Raw genomic sequence first — 24,153 nt, 5'->3', positions numbered from 1 at the left:
AGTGCTGTTATTGGAAACGTCCTGCTATAACCGCACGGTCACAAACGAAGTTTACGTCTGGATTAGCGAGAGACAGCGGGGGTTAACCGGGGATAGCGGGGCTTAACCGGGGATAGCGGGGGTTAACGGGGGATAGCGGGGGTTAACGGGGGATAGCGGGGGTTAACCGGGGATAGCGGGGGTTAACGGGGGATAGCGGGGGTTAACCGGGGCTTAACCGGGGATAGCGGGGGTTAACCGGGGATAGCGGGGGTTAACGGGGGATAGCGGGGGTTAACCGGGGATAGCGGGGCTTAACCGGGGATAGCGGGGGTTAACGGGGGATAGCGGGGGTTAACGGGGGATAGCGGGGGTTAACGGGGGATAGCGGGGGTTAACCGGGGATAGCGGGGGTTAACGGGGGATAGCGGGGGTTAACCGGGGCTTAACCGGGGATAGCGGGGCTTAACCGGGGATAGCGGGGGTTAACGGGGGATAGCGGGGGTTAACCGGGGATAGCGGGGGTTAACGGGGGATAGCGGGGCTTAACCGGGGATAGCGGGGGTTAACGGGGGATAGCGGGGGTTAACGGGGGATAGCGGGGGTTAACCGGGGATAGCGGGGGTTAACGGGGGATAGCGGGGGTTAACCGGGGCTTAACCGGGGATAGCGGGGCTTAACCGGGGATAGCGGGGGTTAACGGGGGATAGCGGGGGTTAACCGGGGATAGCGGGGGTTAACGGGGGATAGCGGGGCTTAACCGGGGATAGCGGGGGTTAACGGGGGATAGCGGGGCTTAACCGGGGATAGCGGGGCTTAACCGGGGATAGCGGGGCTTAACCGGGGATAGTGGGGGTTAACGGGGGATAGCGGGGCTTAACCGGGGATAGCGGGGGTTAACGGGGGATAGCGGGGCTTAACCGGGGATAGCGGGGCTTAACCGGGGATAGTGGGGGTTAACGGGGGATAGCGGGGCTTAACCGGGGATAGCGGGGGTTAACGGGGGATAGCGGGGCTTAACCGGGGATAGCGGGGGTTAACGGGGGATAGCGGGGGTTAACCGGGGATAGCGGGGGTTAACCGGGGATAGCGGGGCTTAACCGGGGATAGCGGGGACAGGCTTCACACTGCTGCGACGAGAAGCTCTGCCGTAGCTCTTATCCAGCTGCGCGCGCTCCATTCCAGTCCCCGAGCTCTTCCCGCGCGGCGTAATTATGGATAATTGCCGGGCTTTTCAACCGCCCAATGAAGAGACCCGTATGAACCCCGTGCGATAGATCCGCCTTTATGATGGCTGTATTGTGGAAAATATCTGACAGAAGTGAACTGTGGTTCAAAAGAAGGAAGAAGAACGAATCTATCTTCATATTCAGACCTGCTACAGGAATACATCGCCTCGGTTGTATGAGGAAAACAGCTTCTACTTCTCACGTTTCTTATCATCAGATTAGAAAGTACTGGATCTGGGTCCAGTCTTCACTGATATTTGTTATTATTTATAATTAGGAGTAAAAGTGTAAATGCTTGTTGTAAACTTTTTTTTTTCTGTAAAAATTTTGCTGTAGTTTTGTGGTTTAGTTCTTTACAGTGTTTAATATATGTGTACTGGACTTAACTGTATCTTAATCTTGTTCCCTATTAAGAAGCCTTTTAAGACACACACACACACACACACACAAATGGATCGTTCTAGTGCCCCCAAAAGGATATTCTTTCATGTACGGCTAAAATATTAAGAGAATGTGCCCGATTTGATGAGCACTTCCTAGCACAATGCAATGGTTTAAGCAACTCGCAGTATGGCTTATATGCGGTGGTAGTCCTACTGCATGATATGAACATTTCATTCTACATTAGAGTGGACATGCACAGCACTCTTAATAATACGAACGCCACTCATTCTGTAAAATGACTGCAGCGTTATGGAACGTTTACAACAGATTACTGTTAAGCAGCATACTATAGTGTATCCATTACATTTACAAAGTCCTCAAAGCCTTTCAGGACGCGTGTGTGTGTTAATTAATATGGTTGCCCTCTGACTGACACCTCACAGAACCGACTGTGAACTTTTTCTGTGTTGTAATCACTGTCTGTGGGGTACCTGCAGAGAAGACTAGTTTACTAATTCATGCTAAGCCTCCTGCAACAGTGCAGCTCGTAGAAGCAGGTTAAGTGATCCTGTGATCGTTACCGCAGTGCTGGGTTTGTGCCCAGATAGGTTCCACTCGATAAGCACTTGTTAGAGCAAGAATACAACATATAAAGGAGAAAGCATGTAAAGGAATCATGTCCATTGTAACTTCATGGAGCTTAAACTTGCTGATGAAAATGTGTTTCTATCTGCAATTTATCTGCAGTACAAAGTTTGTTCAAAAGACAAAGTGTAAGGTTTAAGAATGCTTAAATGGTCTTTAAATCCTTACACACAAAAATGACCTCTACCACAGCTATATGCAACTACTACAACTGCTACTACTACTACTACTACACACACACACACACACACACACACACACACTCCTCTGCCATGGACACTGGGCCTAACATCAGAGTGATTGGGTTTCTCGCTCCCACAGACAGTCATGTATGATTCATAGTCAGTGGGGAAAAGACTGGTGTCTCACGTTGCCTGTGTATCTTTCAGACTGATTCAAAACAATAGCGATGAAGCCTGTACTGTGTTTCACTGAACCATCTCTGGAGTAGCGACCACAATATTGTGCCAGCTCTGTTGCCCGGTTACTCTGCTGCTCCACTGACAAGTGACAGCATTTAACTTCCCAAAGTTAATATAGTCTGACTGTGCCATTATGGACCAGGGTTAAGGCCATGTAATCCTGCGTGCTGCATGCGACGGTCACTCAAGCACTCATTCAGTGATGTGTTTATTTAGAACATGCATGTGCTTTGTTCACTGTCCTGAATCTGGTGGTTTTGATCTATGCAGAAGTGAATTTGCATGCATAGCATTGGAAATGGGAAACACAGATGACCCTCAGTGGTCAGCTCAGCTGGGTTACTTTGCACATAAGCATTCACAGCACTTCCCCATGATGGTGTCTGTTGCATGTTCGTTTGTCATTTTTTTATGTTCGTCTGAGGGTGTTTTCCTTTTTGAGGTCAAACACTGGCTTCTTTGTTTTCTATGAATTTTCTTGCTCCCACACTGTAGTTAGAGGGCAGTGTCCATGACATTTGTTTTATGCCCCTCTCACTCATGCATATTCAGAATACAAGACCCTTATAGTCGGCCATTTTGTTATGATTGTGTTATAACAAGACAAGGGTACTAATTACAGGTAATTACAGACCTTGTGATTGGTCTCCTTTGATTACACATCTGTTACATTTTCAAACATGCTTTGTGTTTTTCCTTGGCAGAGCAAGTATTTGTCCTGTTTTATGTTTGTGCCAATGCTAGTAAGTTACTGCTGATGAAGTTGGTAATGGCATGTTGTCTAACGCGGGCTGGGAAATACTGGCCATGTAACATCGCTACAGCACACCCTGTGGAAAAGGCTTACTGCTGTTCTTTTCTAGCAGAGCCAAATAAGACCTGCCATCTTTGTATGCCAGCCGGAATGTAATTAGTTGTGCTGGAACTCTGTGAAGCATGGCTTCTGACAACCCCAGGAATCTTACAGCAAGAAAGGAAACAATAATAATCCTGTTCGACTTTTTAAAGTCCTGAAAAACATGAAATCCCACCACACAAATAAAACAAATCATCTCAAGTTTGTGGAAAGCAGTGTTCCAAAGCAGGAAAACTTCCCTTTTCATTTGACTTTCACAAATGGTGAAGGAACCAAGTGCACTTACTAATGTGAGCAAACCAAACAATCAAGGAAGCTTTTTCTTGTTTACAAATAAGGTGAGGTGAATAAATATGAAGATGGATTCTGGAACATGAAATTCCTGTTTGAATATATGTTAGACAGGGGTATGTTAGACAGCATGTGAGCAATCAGTTCTTGGACGTTGATGTGTTGGAAGCAGGAAAAATGGGCAAGTGTAATGATCTGAGTGACTGACAAGGACCAGACAGTGATGGCTCGACGACTGGGTCAGAGCATCTCCAACATGACAGGTCTTGTGTTCATGGTATGTCGTGCTTAGTACCTACCAAAAGGGGTCCAAGGACAAAAGAACAAAGAACTGGTCATAAGCGCCCAAGGCATGAGGACTGAAGGTTAGCCCGTCTGTTCCAATCCCACATAATACATACTGTAACATGCTGGCGGTGATAGAAAGGTGAACACAGAGTGAAATCACAGTTAAACACATCGCAGTGCATCACAGATAGTGAAACGATAGTGCATCACAGACAGTGAAATCACAGCTAGTGAAAACAGTATATCACAGATAGTGAACACAGAGTGCATCACGACTTGCTGTGTATGAGACTATAGCTGCAGATTGCTCAGAGTACCCATGCTGACCCTTGTTCTCCATGGAGCCAGTTGTGCCTGGTTCCTTGAACTATGCCCTGCTGTGTGCTCTGCTGTGTGAGTAACGTCACACTGTATTTCATAAACATGCAGTATCATATTTTGTGAGGTCTGTAACAAGCAGTGTGCCATTCAGATACAATCTATAAAAATGCATATAATGTCCCTTTAAATACAGTAAAGTAGGTAGAGAAGCAGTTAAAAACATGAGATAATTATGCTACTGTAAATATGCAAGTTGCAAAGACTACTAAATGAAGTGTCAAAAGATCATCTACGATTGAACAAAGTTCAATTTTGCTGCTGTACACTTTAAGTTAAAAAAATTGATTTCTCATGAGCTTTTTTCTGAATGTATTACTCCTTTACGTTGATTGACCTAATGAATATTTCAGGCGTCTGAGGAAGCAGAGAGACACGGCATCGATTACCATTAGGGTTTCACTCTGCTTTATCTGCGCGCTCGATGAAAACTTGATGGATTTTCCTATTCTACAGTTGGAAAAAATTAATGATGTACTCTAAATCAAATGTTATGTCTCCTCTCAGCATGCGCTAGACAAAGATTTCGCATCCCTGTGGGACTTTCCGGACAAAACAATCCCCGAAATTCAATATCTGTTGGGAATGAATAAAACATCGTCCCGCGTCCCCAAAGGCTGCTCAGCCGAAGCTTCTCAGCTGTATAACTGGTGAAAGGCGACATAATCTCCATGGACAAGATCACGGCTGAGATTGAATCCTTCAAAATGAGAGGGCTAGTGTAGGGGCGAATGGATCCGGCAGCAGGCTGAAACAGACACGGAGCAGGCTGCCATCGTGGCGGTACGGAAGGTCCAGTGGTGTGGGTGGGAGTCTTGAGACTTTTCAGCACCATGGAGAGCAGCCTTGCGCAGGTGATCTTGGACATGCAGGACGAAATAAAAAAGTTAGAGTCGGAGAACAAGGTACTCCGAGGACAGCTCAGCCAAGCGCCCTTGGGCACAGACCAAGCGAGATCATTGCTTCCAGAGTCTCCACAGGAAAACCCGCTCCATGCTAACCTACGGCGGAATTCATCCGCTCCGGCGCTGGAGGGCAAGTATAAAGGTAAATGCAGGCTCGTGCCAATTGAAAAGTGAACAGACGCCACAAGATGAGTTTATTCGGCAAGAAAACCTCAAATTTGCAGTCTTTGTGTTTCAGGCTTAGGTAACCAGCACAGACAGATTAAATACACTGCATGATCGTGTTTATAGTCTGAAGGGAACTATGTTGTTCTGTTCTTGAATAATGCATACACTTGACAGGTTTTGTGTTGTCTAAAGCCTTCTTACATGTGCTCTCTTCTTTCTCTTGTCCAGTAGAAAACATCATGACGGTCCGGAGGTATTCAGTTTCTTCGAATAGCATTAATGCCCCAAGTAAGAGACAAAGTTCCGATAATGACGGAGATATAGTGAATAGCAACTGGGCCCGAGTACACGAAGGGATACGTGGACGCACCTTTAGTCCGAGCAGAGAGGACGGCAGCGACGCCAACGAAAAACTGACGAGCAGGCGCACGCTCCAGCAATATGTCAACAAAAACAGGTTACGACCTTGTAAACACGTCATATACTTTACGTAGGCACAGAATTCTAGAAAATATTCCATGTTAAATGTGACCATTTCGTTGATGTTTCAGAGCCAAAGTAAAGACAGTCACATTCCTACTGCCCGTGGAGGACATCTATACCAGCCAGCCGACTGTCTGACAGGAGAGCATGCGATCTTAATGTGGCTTGTGAAGCCTACGCCCATGTCAGGAATGGAATCAGCGGCAAGGTTAACGGAGAGGTTCATCACCCAACCTGCCTCATCATTGGAGACTTGTGTTTTTAGGTCAGCCCGACGTTTGATTTCTACAGCTGACCTCCACACACCGACTCCAGTTACAGGTTTGGTTTCTCAAATCCATCCGGGCATAGCAACCTAATTCTGTCCATGGTGTCGCTCTGATGTGCTGCTGTCTACAGCCTCCCACGTGGATCGGGTGTTCACGGGTCGACCCTCCACGCGCCCACGGCACATGACTAAACCTGGACGACTCTAAGGTGTCAGTATCGCTCCATCTGGGGAGAGTCTCTTGTGTTAAAGCCTATACTGAGCCACTTTTATCGACCAAGCTTGTCCTTTTAATGCCAGGAAGGCAGCTAGTATTCTGAGAAAAGGTAGAAAGTTTGGTCACACAAACAGACCGACTATATTAACTCATTTGTTTTTGTGGGGTAGAACTGTTTGCCTTCATGTCACAGTATTTCGCAGGTGTCGCTTCGACTTTGTGCAAGTGATTCCCTGTCATGACACATCTGATTTAACTAATCAAGATTATTGAAACATCAGATGTGACTGAACAGAGAAAAAATGAAAGCTATGCCGAACAGCCGATTTAAATACAACATCTTTGGTAAAAACTAAATCTGTGGAATAAATCACTTGTACCATTTATTGTAAATGCAAGAGTTCATACCATATCTTGGGTAACAATGAACTTCTGAAAAGCTAAACTGTCAAGAGCATACAGTATTTTTGAATGGTTACATCTGTACATTTTGCACTTTATATTTCCTGTACTTTTTGCTAAATGTTTACAAATTTTAACAGAGTTGCCTGTATTCACAAAATGTTAATCTAATATACAACAAAGGAACCGTCATTATATTATTTTTGAGATGAGTACATTAGTGTTTTGTTATTCTTGTATGTTCATCTTGATTTATATAATTTGAAGTCGTCTGAAAGTGGTGCTCCAGTGCAGGGAAACTACTAATAGACACCAGTGCACATGTGTAAAATCACTGGGAACTATTTTTCCCGGTTGGAAGAAAAAATAACAATAAAAATAATGAATATGAAATTTTTGTTTTGTCATATTTATTAAATCACCATTAGGTGTTATACTTACGTATGATGACAAAGACTCTCTTACAAAGAAGAAATTAAATCTTAAAATGTAAATAATTCAAGAAGAAAAGCAACTAAAAAGCTGAAAATATGAAATCCTGTAAAAACAGTGCAATTTCCTGTTTAACTACGTGCACAAACTCAGATGCATCCATCACCACACAGAAGGTGTTGTAAAAACATCTTCCGATCACCACACGGAAGGTGTTGTAAGGTTTCTGTGCAGAAGCAGGAGTTTGGACACGCTCATGGCCATGCTGGACATGTTACAAGGCCTCTGCTTCCCACCGGCCCTCTGCCCTGTACACGTGGCTTCAAACAGAGACCCACTCTTGCACGGTGGGGCTGAGATGGGTCCTGGCAGGCCGGCCGTGGCTCTCTGCGTATATGCCCAGAGGTTGAACAACCTTATAGCACGTCAGTGAGAGAATAACAGTGTAAACACTCTTAGAGAAAACTGCAGAGAGCCGTCGATTTACCACGCAAACATTGTGCACAGTGGTGAGACGATCGAACTTTAAGGTACATAGAGTTGAATATGACAATACGAATGGGCCCACGCTGGGAGCAGATGATAGTGACAATCACCACATCACTGAAGAGGATGCCGCAATCCTTAAACACACCTAGAGGGCACTATAGACATTCTAAGATAACCATAGGTTAATGTATAGTATATTTATACTGAGGTCCAGAGCTAAAAATGTATACTATATCCATGCTGGTCATATTAATTATGCTATAAATCTTTTCTAATCTACACAAACAGCAGACATTTAGTATATTTTGCTGAACATCAAAGTGTTGAGAAATGTTTCTAAGTTCCTTTTAATGTTCCCCTGGCATGTCAGTCTTTGTTAAGGGTCAGTTCTCAGGAAAGTCTGCGGTTTGAGTGTTGGGCGGGTGAGTAAGTGAGTCAGTCATTCGCGGTGCAGAGTGGTTTTTCTGATCTGTTCCTCAAAAGATTCACGTGAGAGCTGCAGACTTCAAACACACGCCTCAGAGCTTCAGAGACCAAGCCTCCTCCCTTCATTAAAGATGAACGAGTCTGCGGCAGAGTCTGAGAAGAAGACAGAAGAACACGATTCTCCCACCTGGGTCTGGGTTTATGATATATTCCCCAAATGACTGGCTGGATGTCTACATATCTTCTTCACTGCACTTAGGCTTGTGTATCGATTCTCCTGTGGCCAGCCAGTCCTCGCCTGGCCCCTGCACGGGAAGAACAGCGAATATTAATTTTGGAAATGCCGCATGGAGTCTCTCTGCCTTCCTACCTTATAAGAGCAGGAGACAGATATCCATTCACCGTGTCCAAATTTTCTATAAATTTACAGAGGTTTCCATCTAGCGTGTGCACCATGTGGTTGTAGCCTGATCTTTTTACAGTTCTCAAAAAATATTCACCAAACTGTCAGCACTGCACTTGCTTTGACATCTAGAAAATAATTTGAACAAATTAAAAAAAAAAAAGTACTTGATTTGGAGCCTATGAGTAGTTTATGTTTTTAGGAAAATGTTCCAGTTATGATATCGTTCTGATATACTTTATTGAAAATGGATAAGTTTGGCATATATTCTTAGTTGATCATGCAGAAGTCAAATGATTAGAATTTGAGTTATACAAAAAACTTTTGTTCACAGCAAAAAAATTTGCTTAACCCAAGAGTCTGCATGCCTTTGCTATATGTCGTATGCTGATGTTATGATGGCGTCTACGGAAACATCAGATTTCATCCAATCAACCCACCAACTGGTGGATTTCAGACCCTTGCACCTTGTACAGAAAAGAGTTTACGCACTGAATAGGGAATTCCTTGGCCGTTAGCGCCACCTCTTGGAGAAGGAGAGTATTGGCGGAATGACGTTAAAGTGTCTTCTAAGAAACGTATCCATCACCACTCACTTCAAACCTGCGTTGGTAAAACCATACTTCCAGCATTAGAGAGTATAATGAAGATATACTGGATAATATTCATTAATAACAGTGTATATGATAATATGATAACGCAAGCTATGGCCAATGACGAAATACAGCATTCACCAGAATTCCCCAGACATGAAATATCAGTTTAGTTTAGAGAAACTATTGAACTAAACATAACCAAGGAGCTAACAATGTAGCCTAAACATTAGTTTGAATCATATTTAATGATCAAAACAATATTTTCTTATAGTTTCGTAAAACGTTTATCTCTGCTTTTGTTTTAGTGTGTTCTTTTTTCTTGAAAGATTACAAAGTGTAACTTCATTTTTCGATATTCCATAGTAATATAACAAGTTAACACAGTTCCATATCCAGCAAGCTCCCAGATATACACCGCCGCGAGGTACGTCTCGGTAAACAGAAGTCATTTTAGTACAGCACACAGTCCTATTCCTTAAAGTCATTTAGAAAGTATATAGAAATATGCCGTGTAAAACCACATCCCGTTAAAGATTCTTGAACGCGTTTGCTCAGTTTGGTCACTATCTTGTCTAACATGTCTAACTGACATGTCTAAATGATGGAGCAGTTTGGTTTTATATTCGCTGTCTAAGGATGAAAACCTAAAATAGATCTAAGCCTATTTTATCCTGGTTTTGATTGTATTTTTACCTATAACCATGCTGTTCCTCTGAGTCAAACTACTCATCGTTTTACGTGAATAGCCTGCATATATTCCTAAAGCAAACACAGAGGGATAACAGCGATATGCAGTCAAACACCCAGCTTATGCAGCCTGGCGCAGAAAGCCATGAGGTTCACGTCTTCTCGCGAGAGTTGCGTGGTTCGCCGAGAACGAGACTTGTCCGTCCGCCATCGTAGTCACGGTAGACCGCAACAGTCAGTCGGTTGTCAACAAGTCCGAAGTCGGAGCTTCTCAGACTATTGGAGAAGGTCAACTGGAGGCTCATCATAGGCTCCACGAACTTACCCCCTTGCGTTTCTCTAGGAGAAGACTTTCATGTGAACACAGAGACCACTGAGGTGGTAGCCAAACATGTCAAATCTCAGCAAAGGCGGCACCAAAAAGGACACCAAGATGAGGATACGAGCTTTTCCTGTGAGTAGTGGCCGGTACCGGGATCACCCAGCCGGCGGGGCCTTCACTCGAGCACCGAGGCTCTAGCCAGCACATGAAGGCCACATGCGCTGTTAGCTAGCCTACATTAATGTCGCGAATCCAACGGTTTAGCGGATTTGTGAATTAACTGGTAATGCACCCGTAATGTAGAGCTGTCCGATATTATTAAGCAGGTTGAGTTGATGGGTTTGCTGCCCGTACAGCTGGCCTGGGTTGTTTTATGGCGATGTTAACGGCTAGCTTAGCTAACTCAACCCAGCTGTCCTAGCTAGTTTTCCTCTTCTGTATTTTGGCAGATATGTTCACGAAGGTCACATGAAAGTTATTCTTGATTTGCGTGGACATGTTTAAGCTTGTGAGTGATAATTTTGCTGGCTTGCGTATTCGGTTTGTTGTAATGGATTTGATCCTGCAGGCTAACGCTAACGCTAGCGGTTTAGCTGTGATTAGGTCACTAGCTGGGTTGCTAACTTGCGCAGTTCAGACTTCTGGTTCACTGACAGTTAACGTTGCTTATTTTATTTTAGTTAACATTAATAATGAGGTCGTTTCATGTAGCGGATCGCAGAAAATGGTCAATTTCGTAATTTTGCATGTAACGTCAAGGCCGATAACCGATTACTGATTAGTAGCTAGCTAGTCATCTGCGCCGTTATCTGGAACATCTTGTCTGTTAAAGTTTCCTTGTATGAGTATCGTGAAGTTACAGTTAACGTTTGTATTTATGTAAAACTATTCACGCTTTACAGTACGGGAGTCTGGGGCGTACACACGTTGCCATATCCGACCATTTGCTCTGTATTTACTTCTATCAAGAGCTTTTGCGGTGAATTGACCAGAGTAAATAACTAATGAGAATCTAGGAGCCAAATGATTTGAGAGATTGAGCTACAGTATTTTCTCCTTGCTCTCATTGGTACTGTGAGTGTCAGAGTTCAGAGTAGCTCAGCTGGAAGAATCTTGTGTGTTTTGGTCCGAACCCTTTGACCCTGTGCGTGAGACGATTTCACCAGTTCCACTGGTCTGGCTTTGGCAGTTTGGGGACATCACCAATCAACCCCTGGATGTGTACCTCCTTGCCAAGGTCAGCTCCAACCCAAAACTTTGAAACCTAAAAAAAAGCTTTGTCCACTGGGGAAAAAATTCAGACTATTTGGAAAATGTGTATCTCTGGTTTGGGTTAAAGCTGAACTTCGTAGGAACGTATATAACTGGGAAGTTGGCATAACTGAATATTGTAATCCAGGTCCGGAGTCATAAAGTATATGTGATTATTGCTTGATAAGGATTGAAAATTAACTATAAATGTAGAGTGAGTCATGTTCTCTGTTCACTGTTATATGGCCACTGTTGAACTTTTGATATGATGTAAGCTACTGCTTTCAGATGATATACTATATTGATGTTATATATTGTGCTGTTGTATTGTCGTTCTTTGTGGTACTTCAGGAATTGTGGGCCATGTAGTCTTACTGTTTCCAGACCTATTCAAGATAATTGAGTAGTAGGGTAGGATAATACGGGTAGCTGGTCGTTAGTAAGTCTTTCTAAACACTTGCTTTTGATTGTAATTTCTCAGTGCTCAACTTCTGAAAGACCACTTTACAACAGTGGTTCCTAACATCGGGGATAATACGTTAAATAGTGTTTACCACAGTACTTTTGAATCTGGACATTGTAAGTTTGAAATTCAGCTGTTAAGCTTGTATTGCATAGTGCCTACTAGTAGTATTAAAATATAGTGGTTGTTTAAGCTCCCCACAAAAATGTGGCATACTTGACCAGTTCTGTAGTAAATCCGTAGTATTGTCATTACAGCTGTTGTGCCACGATCACTTTCTCATTCAGGGGGGTGTGAGTACTCGATTGAGCTGTTTTGGAGGCAGGGCATGTATTCTTTTGCTCAACTTTTGAAGGGGGAAACCCAGTTATCAGGTACGCAGAAATGGGTTGGATAACTAATCTAATGCTTTACATAACAGACAGAGGTTTTGTGTCTTAAATTTGATAATTCCTTTGTTGCAGTATTTTTATACTATTTGACTCTATCTTGTTCTTTTCCTTCTACCTTCTCTCTCCTCTTCTTCCTCTTTCCTTCTGTGCTTTTTCTCTCTCGCCATCTGTTCAGATGACGATGGACGAGAAGTACGTGAACAACATCTGGGACCTCCTGAAGAACGCCATCCAGGAGATCCAGCGGAAGAACAACAGCGGCCTGAGCTTCGAGGAGCTGTACAGGAACGCCTACACCATGGTGCTGCACAAGCATGGCGAGAAGCTCTACACGGGCCTACGGGAGGTTGTCACCGAGCACCTCATCAACAAGGTAAGAGGCTGAGCGGCTTGGCCTGGCACTGTACCGTGAGGGCAGGCTAATGATGCCAGCTTGAGGGCACAGCACTGTGCAGATCTTCAGATGCTGGGGACCTGCCTTGTCAGCCATAGGGGATGTGTTGATGCCACGGCCATGAACTGCAGATTTGCACACGCTACGTCCTTTCTCACCCACTAGGTTCGCGAGGTGTGTGTGTGTTTTGATGGACATAACCTGTGTTTCTCAAAGGTACGGGAAGATGTGCTGAATTCCCTGAACAACAACTTCCTGCAGACATTAAACCAAGCCTGGAACGACCACCAGACAGCCATGGTGATGATCCGGGATATTCTCATGTACATGGTGAGTGGGTGTGAACAGCTGCAGACACAGGCGCTCGCATGCTCACTAACACACGCGCGCGCGCTCGCATGCTCCCTGACACACGCACGCACACATGTACACGCTCCCTAGCATACGTACACACTCCCTCTCTCACTAATGTGCACATACACACACTTCCTCTCTCACTAATGTGCACATACACTCACTTTTTTAGTTACTTACTCATTCTCACTCACCTGTCTCACATGCACATACTCTCTCACTTCCTCTCTCAATCACTGACTATCAGAGACTGTCTGTGTGGCTCTGGTCTCTCTCACTCTGACTAACTCGCTCTTCTCACAGGATCGAGTGTATGTCCAGCAGAACAATGTGGAGAACGTCTATAATCTAGGGCTCATCATCTTCCGGGACCAGGTGGTCCGGTATGGCTGCATCCGGGACCACCTCCGCCAGACCCTGCTGGACATGATCGCTCGGGAGAGGAAAGGAGAAGTGGTAGACAGGTGTGCCATTAGAAAGCCTCCCTCGGGCCAGCACACAGCTTGGCTTTATTTATTACTTTTTTATTTATTGATTTTATTAATGTTTTTTTTCTGAATTTATGTCTTTTTGTAATTATTAGGTGTTTTGGAGCCATTTAATGTCACGTAACACCCCATTTTCTTTGTAGAAGCAACCCAGTATATAAAATACACCAGGGGCCTCTCCGCTGAATCTTAACGAATGTTTTTGGTTTATTAGGGGGGCCATACGCAATGCCTGCCAGATGCTAATGATCTTAGGCCTTGAAGGTCGATCTGTCTATGAAGAGGACTTTGAGGCCCCTTTCTTAGAAATGTCTGCAGAGTTCTTCCAGGTGTGTGAAAACGCACGGCGTACGTCTCAGTGGTGTCTGCTCAGATGTGGATGTGTGTACTGGAGGTACCGGAGAGCCCCATGGTGAGTCTTAATGGGTGCTGTTTATTTCATGCGATCAGATGGAGAGCCAGAAGTTCCTGGCGGAGAACAGCGCCAGCGTGTACATAAAGAAGGTGGAGGCACGGATCAATGAGGAGATTGAGAGGGTGGTGCACTGTCTGGACAAGTCGACGGAGGAGCCCATCGTGAAGGTGGTGGAGCGGGAGCTCATCTCCAGACACATGAAGACCATTGTAGAGATGGAGAACTCAGGCCTCGTGCACATGCTGAAGAACGGCAAGACGGAAGGTACACCCACATGTGAAGGTGGTGGTGGTCAGGTGGTGGTGGAACTTTCTGGGGGTTTTCAAAATCATATCTCAAATTCACTTGCTCAGTTCTGTTAGTTTGACTGTTTTATTACAAAGTTGATTAGTTGCTGTAATGCCCCATTGACAGGACAGTGACTATATTAGAAAGTGTTTTGAAGCATTACAGTGATTCTCTCTCTGTGTGTGTGTGTGTGTGTGTGTGTGTGTGTGTGTGTGTGTGTGTGTGTGTGTGTGTGTGTGTGTGTGTGTGTGTGTGTGTGTGTGTAGACCTGGCGTGTATGTATAAGCTGTTCAGCAGGGTTCCTAACGGCCTGAAGACGATGTGTGAGTGTATGAGCTCGTACCTGCGGGAGCAAGGCAAGGCTCTGGTGTCTGAGGAGGGAGAGGGCAAGAACCCCGTCGACTACATCCAGGTACCGGCACCCGGCCCGAGGAGTGGTGCACTCTGGGACACGGCTCAATTTAGCATTTCGGTCCGGTGGTCTCCAAATGTTCAGCTTTCATTGAGCATTCTCTATCTCTCTCTGTCTCCACCTCCCCTTTTGGTCAGGGTCTACTGGACTTGAAGTCTCGCTTCGATCGCTTTCTTCAGGAGTCCTTCAGCAACGACCGCCTTTTCAAGCAGACGATTGCTGGCGACTTTGAGTACTTCCTCAACTTGAACCCTCGCTCGCCCGAGTACCTCTCTCTCTTTATCGACGACAAACTAAAGAAGGGTGTGAAAGGGGTGAGTCAGCATTTATCTGTCCCTCCAATAGCAGACCAGGCTGTGCTGAGTCACTGGACTGCTTCAGATGAAGATGTGCCCATAATCTCATGATGGTGCCAGTCAGGCATCTAAAGATTTGTGTTTTTAAAATTTTGTATATACGGTAGGAGGGTATGAAATGGCTTTTTTTCATTTAGAAAAATTACCACAGGTTGAAGGTGTTAATACAGTTGGAATTTGTTCCTCTCCCTCTGTCTTTCTTGTTCTCCCTATCTCTCTATCTCTGTCTCCATCTCTCACTCTCTCTTTCACTGTCTCTCTGTCCCTCCCCATCTCTCTTGCTCTCTCTCTGCTGTAGCTGACAGAACAGGAGGTGGAGTCCATCCTGGACAAGGCCATGGTACTGTTCCGGTTCATGCAGGAGAAGGATGTGTTTGAGCGCTACTACAAACAGCACCTGGCCAGGAGACTCCTCACCAACAAGAGTGTGTCCGACGACTCGGAGAAGAACATGATTTCAAAACTGAAGGCAAGTTCACTCTGATGAGCTTTACTGCCCTCTAGAGGGCTGGAAGGTCACGTGATTAAATTATATGCACCAAACCGGGTAATGTGCATGACATTACTACAATCTACAATATTTTTATTAATGTTGTGGCATAAAACTGGTGAAGTTTCAGTGTGAAGGGGTTAAAGTGTAGCCTGTGCCTGTTTATCATGTGACTGCTGAGAGTCATCAAAACCTCTACACAACAACCATCTCCTCTGTCTGAGATCAGTCATAATGGAGAGAGAAGATATGATGCTTTTGTGTTTCTGGTATCAGTATTCCAAAGACCAGCACTGCTATAACGGTGAAGTTATACACACTGTAGAGCCGTAGTGCAACGCTTTGGCCTCATTTTAAAATCTAATGAACAGCTGCGCTACACCTGTGGTTTCTGCCACACGCTTTTCCACTGCGTGTGTGACCTTTGCCTCTCTGCCTGTGTCCGTCCTGCAGACAGAGTGCGGCTGTCAGTTCACGTCCAAACTGGAGGGCATGTTCAGGGACATGAGCATCTCCAACACCACCATGGACGAGTTCCGCCAGCACCTGCAGACTACCGGGGTGAGACCCCCCCCCCACACACACACACACACACCACACACAGACTACCGGGGTGAGACCCCACACACACACACACACACACACACACACACACACACACACACACACAGACAGACTACCGGGGTGAGACACACACACACAGACTACTGGGGTGACCCTCTTGAGTGACTGAAATGACACTGCCAGGAAGTTAGTTGGTTGCCATGTGATTTGTTAATTGGAGGAACACTGGATGACTCCTGATATGCCAATAATACATGTTCTTTTTTTTTTTTCCTTTTTTCTATTTTGTTTTGGTTTCTAGGTGTCTTTGGGTGGCGTTGACCTCACCGTGAGGGTCCTGACCACAGGTTACTGGCCCACTCAATCAGCCACACCCAAATGCAACATCCCCCCCTCACCAAGACACGCATTCGAGGTCTTTAGAAGGTATATATTCCCATCTAGTTTCCTGATTTACTGCAGACCAAAAGTTTCCAAGTCCAAATAGTTGTCAAGTAAGACCCTTGGAATTGTGGGTACTGTAGATGTGTATGTGTAGTGTACTTAGTCCCTCTTGCTCTGCAGGTTTTATTTGGCTAAGCACAGTGGCCGGCAACTCACATTGCAGCACCACATGGGCTCAGCGGACCTCAACGCCACCTTCTATGGGCCAATCAAAAAGGTATTGGTGACTTTGCTAGCCAATCAGAGCCTGGGCCTCTTCATGCTCCACCCAGGAACAAACCAAACTGGGCAAAAGTGTCCAAACTACAGATCTGGTACCATGTTCTGTTCTCTAATCTCACCTGCGTCTTCCTTCCCAGGAGGATGGCTCCGACGTGGGCGTAGGAGGTGCTCAGGTGACGGGCTCCAACACGCGGAAGCACATTCTGCAAGTCTCCACCTTCCAGATGACCATACTCATGCTCTTCAACAACAGAGAGAAGTCCACCTTCGAGGTAGCGTCGGACCGAGGACTCACTGCGCTCAGAAGCTTCAGTGACTGTTTGTGGACTTCCTCTCACAACGTCCCCTGGGTCTGTCCGCAGGAGATCCAGCAGGAGACGGACATTCCGGAGCGGGAGCTGGTGCGGGCGCTGCAGTCCCTGGCATGCGGGAAGCCTACCCAGCGGGTGCTCACCAAGGAGCCCAAATCCAAGGAGATCGAGAACGGCCACGTGTTTACGGTCAACGACCAGTTCACCTCCAAACTGCATAGAGTCAAGATCCAGACAGGTGCCATCCGTCTGAACGTACCCTTCTGATAAAGAAGCCTTCAGCTTCTTAACAGAACATATAATTGTCTGTCTTCTCCCGTCTGCCTCTCATCTTGTGTCTTTCTGCTGTGGTACCCCAGTTGCTGCTAAACAAGGTGAGTCAGACCCCGAGAGAAAAGAGACACGACAGAAAGTGGACGACGACCGAAAACACGAAATTGAGGCGGCGATCGTCCGCATCATGAAGTCCCGGAAGAAGATGCAACACAATGTGCTGGTAGCAGAGGTACATTCCCAACACATTCCCACTACTTGCGCCACTTATGGAAGTGCTTTGTAGTCTGTGTCCGGTACGCCATATGCTGGTGGTAAACAGGTTAGTATGAAGGACACCATCAGGCTAAAACAAACACAAGCATAAAGGGTAGGGGGTGTTACAGCAGATAACTGCCCCATGAGCCAGTGCTTGTACAAGGTATACTAACAAATTATATTATTATGAAATAAAATCAGATTTGCATAACGCACCATTATACTTGTGCATTTAAATAGAAGTTAGTTAACTGATGACCCCAAGGCCTCTGCAGGGTCAACAGGGTTGTTTTACACTTGATTCAGTGATGGAGAATCTATTTCTTATTAAACTTGGCTTGGAATCTGGTGTGGGTAGTTTACACTTAAAAAGCTCACCTCAAGTCCAGAGGTTGTGCTGAACCCAAGTTCAGCCCAAGCCAGACCCCCCACACATCCCCTGGACCCAAACCTGACTGGAGTTGTGAAGCTATCCCCTTCCATTTACTTAAAGGCCTTTTCTTCCTGTGTCCGTAGGTCACTCAGCAGTTGAGGGCGCGATTCCTCCCCAGTCCCGTGGTCATTAAGAAGCGCATTGAAGGACTCATTGAGAGGGAATACTTGGCGAGAACACCAGAAGACCGCAAAGTCTACACTTACGTAGCATAAATGTGGTGTGAATTTCAAAACCGAAACCTGCCGTGGAGTGAAAGGGGGTGCAGGAGCGTCATTGTTGGGACTTGGTCAAGCGCATGAACTGGGAGCCTGTTGGTGGTGTTTTTTGTTTTGTTTTTGCTTTCTTTCTCTCTCTTTTTTTTTCTTTTTCTTTTTTTTTTTTTACATTTATTTTTTTTTTATATTGCTACCAGGGAAAGCTGAGAAGTTAACCTTTAACCTTCTGTATGGACTCGTTCGACATAGTTCTTAGCGATTCACACGAAAGCCTTCCAAAGGACCCCATGGAGTTGGATCAGATTCAGCTCTGGGCCTGTACGCGAGATGACTGTCTCTGTGAGAGAACTGTGGGTAGAGTCGCGCTGGAGCCAATAAACCTGACACAGAATTACAGCAGACGTGTCCAAATAAAATAAGACTGATTCTCTGGTCAGGGTTGGCACCGCGAGACCGTTCAGGTCACCAGGAAATACGTCGACTTTCCCCAGATTTATTTTTGTTTGTTTAAGCTTCTTTCCCCTTCCAATGCTGGTGTAACCGTGTTTGTAGTCTCTGCCACCATGTTGGTCATACAGGTTGGTTCAAACTCGCGACTGCCTGCAGAAGATTTTAAAATGGAGGTTGCTGTTGTTAGGTATCGGTGAGCCGTTGTAGATGCTTCAGAGCATGCATTTCTGAAGAGGGGTGGAATAACTTTTGAGGCTTATAGAAGTGGTTTCATTGTCTTTTTATTTCAACTTTTCCCCCCCTTATTTGGCATGGCCAAATGTAAAATGTAATAATTTTTTTGTAGGATCCTTCAGGTGCAGTTTCACAAGAGGATTTTTTGTTGCTTGTTTTGGGGTTTTTTCGAGCAAAAGAAGGAACATCAGGAGAACCATGTCTCAATGTGTAAAAATTGTAAAATAATTGTTATTGTACTCACTGATGTGGACTGTACAGGGCCTTGTTTTCATCATTATTAAATGTAGAAAAAGGAGGAAAAAATAAATGGATTTGCTGCTTTGAGTCATTCTTTGTGTTCTGAAGGTTCCGAGAAGTTTCCAGAATACAGACTTTAATTAATTAGGCATTCGATTTCCCCACCTTTAAACGAAACGTAGAATATAGCATAAAGTTCAACTGCTTTTCTTAACATAAACTCACCTTTAACATCTTTTTAAGCTGACACGGGGGTGGAGCTGTATTCGATTCATCATTCATTATTTGCAGGTGCTGAGATGTCCCCCGCTCGTCCTCTAAAGCCTGGCCTCCTTTGTCTGAGCAGGGGTGGGATGACAGCCATCTGCTGTGTGGCTGCTCGCGCTGTACGTCCCAGCCCGCGAGACTGGGGCTTCCCTTTCCGCGTTCAAGGCTCGAGCTGCTCGTGGGGTGTGTTTTGCCTCGCGTGGCCGCTCGCGCACGCTTGGGGGAGGATTCGGAGGAACTTCGGCGTTTGGCGACGGCGGCAAAAGTCTAGCTCGTGAGGACCCGCGTGCGAACGGTCCAGCTCTGACTATCTGAGCTTAATTAGACCCGGGAGCTGCACTCGCGAGCACTCGCGTGCGGTTACTCCGCCATGGAAAGTTCGCGCGTCACTTGATGGCAAGTTTGGATGAAAATAACGGAGACGCGTAGATGAGAAAAAGTGACATCATGTCCTTTAATAAACCCTGTTTATTCCACGAGCAGACGGGTGATGAGCACACGGACTCTGGGGCCGAGACTGCAGGGTAAGTTAGCCGCAGCGCTAGCGCTAGCTGCCGCCGTGGGCTGCTGTGTTTGCGGTATCCAAGTGCACGAAGCGGCGACACTGTTCCGCGTTATAACGGCGAATACGGAGCTCGCTGGACGCTCAGCCTGTGCATGCACCGCAAAACACGTTTACAGCTTTCAAAACGCTTAGAGCTTTCTGGGTCCAAAACTCTAACGGTAACCAGACCGACCCTGCGCTCCGAGTTCATGGATTACACCTCGGAGTGAAAACCTTCATGCACGCAGGTCCCAACATTTCTCGTCTCGTTGTGAACAAACGCTTAGCGGATTAGATGTTTTATCAGTCCGCCGCACTGTATGAATTATGTCAGAAATCGATTACACCAGAAATTCTATCAGAAACGGCTAACCGACGTGAGTAGGTCTTTAGGAACATCATACAAGGTTGCTTCAGCGAGAATTGACACTGTAGAAGTCAGAGCTCATCATTACTTAGGGATGCAGGTACTGAAAGGGTCGTGCTAAATAGTTTTTTAGAGGAGAAAAGACCAAATCTGAGATTGTGTGCGTCTATTTCTTTCTTTGCTTATAGGTCGGACTGCAGCAAAATGTCTTGCAGTAGCAGTAAGTACAATTTCTAAGCATGTTGTAGTAATTGTAGGTTGGATTATGATTGTTTACATTTCTGTTCCTTTATAAATGTTATAAATGACTCTGCTGCCAGAGTAAAGCCTTTAATACTCACGGTTTAAGCCTGTTCAGCAGCTTCTGTTTTCCTTCCTTTTCTTTCCTCCCATCTGCCTGTCTGTGCGCTTTGTGATTAGTTGACCTGATGTCACACCTGGGTCAGGAGCCCCTATTGGTCACCATGCACCTGCTGACCAATCCCGGAGACTCTCTCCTCCTCCAGCACACGTTGGACCGCCTCCTCAAATGGGTGTGCCCCGGCCTGCGGCTCTTCCACGTGTCTGAACGCGCCTGTCCGCTGCGCGAGGGCGCACGTGTCCCGACGTCCCCCGTGGTCACGCACCCGGCACTGGCCGTCACCCTCTTCCTGCACGAGGCCCACGGCGAGGAGCGGATCCTCCGGGTCCTGGACTTCCTCCAGTGCCCACCTTGGCAGTACCACCACAGCGAGGGCCGGACAGGATCCGTCCGCGTGGGCTCACCTTCCGACGGCCTGTCGCGGCCCTACCTGCTGCCCGGCCGCGATTTCTACGGCCTGGGCGTAGGCATGCCCCTCTGGGCCGTGCGGCCCGTTCACTGCGGCGGCGAAGCCGTGCGGCTCACGCTGCACAGTGGCTGCCACAACTTCGAGGACGCCGTGCGGCTGTACGAGACCATCCTGCGGCGGCGGGCCGAGGAACAGAAGGCCGGGTTCTGTTGGTTCACGGTGCTCGCCGATAGGGGGGTCAGAGTACAGCTGGCTCTTAAGCAGCTGCCCCCCGGGGTCAGGGCCGAGCCCTGCCACTCCGCTGTACTGCAGTTCAGGGTCGGGGAGATCGGCCAGCTGGTTCCCCTGCTGCCGAACCCCTGCTCGCCCATTAGCGCCACTCGCTGGCAGACTGAGGACCTGGACGGCAACAAGATTCTTTTTCAGGTAGGCGTCAGGGAATCACCTCTGGTCCTGCACCACACGCTTTTGTCCCTATAAACTGACCTTTTTATTTCATCAGTTCTCACTTCTGTATTTCATCACGATAACTATAGTGTGACCAGTAGCCCATTCTCACAGAACCACTGAACGGGCTGCAGTTGTTCCTTTCTTACTTCTTGAACCAGCAGAAATTGTGCCACAGAATTTTCCTCAAAGAACGATTGGCCCACCGACTTATTTTTGTGAAAATAAAACCATCATGTTACAAATCTGAGCAGGGAGGTCCACAGTGCCTTTCTCCTCAGAGGTAAATATTCAGTTTCAAGTTCGAATTTATGGTAACTGGTTCGCCATGTGAGGTTGTTGTGGTTTCTGTCCCGGATCGAGCTGCCAAACGCAATCCTGGGAGACTATGGAGACACGGAGTGCTGGCGGACACGAGCTTTTATTACAGATTGACGCAGTCCTTCTGCAGGGGAGAACTCCACGGTGCTTCCCTCTCATTCTGTCTCAACAAAGCATACCGTGACGGAAAAGATACGGGCGAGCGAGCTTTAGAAACGTTTCCCTGGAAACGCATCGACTAGCACACGTCCACACGCACGTTAGACCACCATAGAGACGGAAACTTTGCACAGAGCATGAAATATTTTTATTTAAGTACATTTCAAGATTCCACTGCAAACCTCAACCTCTTGGATGACCGTCTATCAATGAGTTCTGTGCTTTGCTCCAGGAATTCATCAAATTTGCTGAAATCCCAGTTAAAATACCATTCCTGACTGGCTGTAATGGTCCAGTACATAAGGAACAAAACCACTGCTGCTCCTGCCCAGTTAGTGCAAACACTCAGCAGTGTCCAGATGAAAGATCTGCAGGTCGTATTCTCCTGATGTCCACATGTGGCTCTGCACATTTTTAGTTTGCCCTCTTGATGGGATTGTGTGTGTGTGTGTGTGTGTGTGTGGATGGGGTGGGGGGTGGAGTGGAATTAACCTTAGGTGATAGTGGTGAAGTTGGAGAGGGTGGTGTAGTTAAACCATGTGATGGTGGTGGTGTTCTATTTTTTCAGTTGTGGTACATCAGTACAGTCACAATAATCTGGAACTCAAATCTGCTTTGTGCTTTTCAGATTTTAAACAACATAGTTATTCTATACTGGCATAATCGTGAAAAAAAACATTTTGTGCTCGTCTGGAAAACACCTAACATTCAGAATCCTGCACTTATTTACCAAATTTATTCAGCAATTTGTTTGAAACTCTCAGTAAGTCAACACAGACAGAAAAGCGGGAGACGTGGCAGGATACAGACCCTTATACTCACCCCTCCACAGCGCTTTGGGATGAATAGTTCAGAACACTTGCTTATCATGGCAACATCTTTGGATGATGTGAAAAAAGTATGAGGAATGAATTCTCAAAACATGAATCTCAGAGTAATTGTATGTGTAGTTTGCATAAATTGTTAATAAAAATATATTCTTAATCAAAATGAGCTAGTTGAACCTAAATTGTCCTGATGTTAGATTCTTTTAAACAATAAAGTTTCTGTGATCACATGCGACTGATCGCAGTAATTCTGTGCTCTCCTGTGTGTCTCCAGACCTGCTCTGATCTTTATTTCTGCCCCGCAGGTGAAGGGAGGCGGGCAGTCTCAGCGGGTGCTGGGGTCAGCCTTCCCCCTGAGCTGCCCCATCCTCCCCTCTCGCACCCTGCTTAGGTGCCCCGTGCCCACCCACGCCCGGCCAGCCCGGCTGAAGGAGCGTGTGCCGGGCAGGCCGCGCATGGAGCCGCCCCTGGACGGTCCGTCCGGAGCCCGCGGAGCAGGTGGCGGCGGCGGGAGCGCAGGCAGCTCCTGTTACTCCTCCCAGCGCAGCAGCCCCGCCTCGCTGTCCGTCAACCCGCTCGAGCCAATCGCGTCTGCCGGCTCGCCCGAGGCCCGCCTCTTGCCGGGTGGAGAGGAGGAGCCAGAGATGGACGTGGACACGGGACGCGCCGTCGGCCCCCGGGCACGGTGGCCCTCGGGCGGGGGCGCACCGGCCCTGGAGACGCTGGCCAGGGACCTGAGACGCTTCCTCCCAGAGCTGCCCAGGACACGGGGACGAGCAGAGCAGGAGTTCCCAGAGACGCATCCGCCACACCCAGATGCACGCGTGCTGGCAACACTGCACCCCAGCCCCGAGTGTCTAGAAGCAGTGGACGAATTCTTCATCTGACGCCATGCGTGGTTGCTCCTGGAGCAGGGAGGAGACATGCTTCCGTTTCTGGTAGTGACGGCCAAAACGTGAGCATCTACGGTGTGTTGAGGTGTAGGGAGACCGCTGTTCTGAAAATGTCACACTGTAGTGTTTTAGGACTCGTATGTGTCAGCCCCCAGCCTTTCTTTTAAAAGTATTCTTTAAAATGGGGGGGAAAAAAAAACCTGGTTTCAAATTTAGACATTGAACAACTCTGAGGAAAAGCTCCCCGAACGGAGACCCTTGCTGTACTGTTCTGAGTAAACACAGTCAGTGTTCAACACCGGCTAGTTGACCATTTACAGCAGTATAATTAGGAAAAA

The 24,153-nt window shown here is 46.6% G+C and overlaps 3 protein-coding genes across 5 annotated transcripts; all 3 read left to right on the top strand.

The window, feature by feature from the left end:
• The first annotated feature begins 1,080 nt into the window (after window positions 1–1,080).
• Window positions 1,081–7,277, top strand: LOC145659996 (coiled-coil domain-containing protein 195-like). 2 transcript variants are annotated; one of them, XM_081723956.1, is made up of 4 exons: window positions 1,081–4,171; window positions 4,980–5,519; window positions 5,777–6,002; window positions 6,097–7,277. In XM_081723956.1, the coding sequence occupies exons 2-4, from the start codon at window positions 5,306–5,308 to the stop codon at window positions 6,164–6,166; spliced, it is 510 nt and encodes a 169-aa protein (XP_081580082.1). In that variant the 5' UTR covers window positions 1,081–4,171; window positions 4,980–5,305; the 3' UTR covers window positions 6,167–7,277. The 2 variants fall into 2 exon arrangements, with proteins under 2 accessions (XP_081580082.1, XP_081580081.1); XM_081723955.1 differs by having other exon boundaries at window positions 5,774–6,002.
• A 2,869-nt stretch (window positions 7,278–10,146) lies between these two features.
• cul3b (cullin 3b) lies at window positions 10,147–19,307 on the top strand. Of its 2 annotated transcripts, none has more exons than XM_081723873.1 (16): window positions 10,147–10,402; window positions 12,552–12,749; window positions 12,987–13,100; window positions 13,428–13,588; window positions 13,827–13,941; window positions 14,063–14,291; window positions 14,582–14,727; window positions 14,865–15,041; window positions 15,382–15,556; window positions 16,031–16,134; window positions 16,439–16,563; window positions 16,702–16,798; window positions 16,941–17,075; window positions 17,166–17,352; window positions 17,474–17,619; window positions 18,162–19,307. In XM_081723873.1, the coding sequence occupies exons 1-16, from the start codon at window positions 10,340–10,342 to the stop codon at window positions 18,291–18,293; spliced, it is 2,304 nt and encodes a 767-aa protein (XP_081579999.1). In that variant the 5' UTR covers window positions 10,147–10,339; the 3' UTR covers window positions 18,294–19,307. The 2 variants fall into 2 exon arrangements, with proteins under 2 accessions (XP_081579999.1, XP_035384421.1); XM_035528528.2 differs by having other exon boundaries at window positions 10,148–10,402; window positions 15,382–15,552; window positions 16,027–16,134.
• A 142-nt stretch (window positions 19,308–19,449) lies between these two features.
• fam124b (family with sequence similarity 124B) lies at window positions 19,450–24,153 on the top strand. The gene is made up of 4 exons (XM_035528678.2): window positions 19,450–20,011; window positions 20,587–20,618; window positions 20,819–21,594; window positions 23,228–24,153. The coding sequence occupies exons 1-4, from the start codon at window positions 19,917–19,919 to the stop codon at window positions 23,807–23,809; spliced, it is 1,485 nt and encodes a 494-aa protein (XP_035384571.1). The 5' UTR covers window positions 19,450–19,916; the 3' UTR covers window positions 23,810–24,153.

This window comes from Electrophorus electricus, chromosome 11, assembly GCF_041902795.1.
Source record: "Electrophorus electricus isolate QZ-2024a chromosome 11, ASM4190279v1, whole genome shotgun sequence".
Classification (NCBI taxonomy): Eukaryota; Metazoa; Chordata; class Actinopteri; order Gymnotiformes; family Gymnotidae; genus Electrophorus; species Electrophorus electricus.
The sequence above is the reverse complement of the archived record's forward strand: the minus strand, read 5'-3'. Positions and strand labels throughout refer to the sequence as shown.

Coding starts and splice junctions, on each gene's coding strand:
- LOC145659996 (XM_081723955.1), top strand. CDS start 5,306: ATGGAGAGCAGCCTTGCGCAGGTGATCTTGGACATGCAGGACGAAATA. Junction 5,520..5,773: donor GCTGGAGGGCAAGTATAAAG/GTAAATGCAGGC, acceptor TCTCTTGTCCAG/TAGAAAACATCATGACGGTC. Junction 6,003..6,096: donor CAATATGTCAACAAAAACAG/GTTACGACCTTG, acceptor TTGATGTTTCAG/AGCCAAAGTAAAGACAGTCA.
- cul3b (XM_081723873.1), top strand. CDS start 10,340: ATGTCAAATCTCAGCAAAGGCGGCACCAAAAAGGACACCAAGATGAGG. Junction 12,750..12,986: donor CCGAGCACCTCATCAACAAG/GTAAGAGGCTGA, acceptor TGTTTCTCAAAG/GTACGGGAAGATGTGCTGAA. Junction 14,728..14,864: donor ACCCCGTCGACTACATCCAG/GTACCGGCACCC, acceptor CCTTTTGGTCAG/GGTCTACTGGACTTGAAGTC.
- fam124b (XM_035528678.2), top strand. CDS start 19,917: ATGAGAAAAAGTGACATCATGTCCTTTAATAAACCCTGTTTATTCCAC. Junction 20,012..20,586: donor TCTGGGGCCGAGACTGCAGG/GTAAGTTAGCCG, acceptor CTTTGCTTATAG/GTCGGACTGCAGCAAAATGT. Junction 21,595..23,227: donor GCAACAAGATTCTTTTTCAG/GTAGGCGTCAGG, acceptor TCTGCCCCGCAG/GTGAAGGGAGGCGGGCAGTC.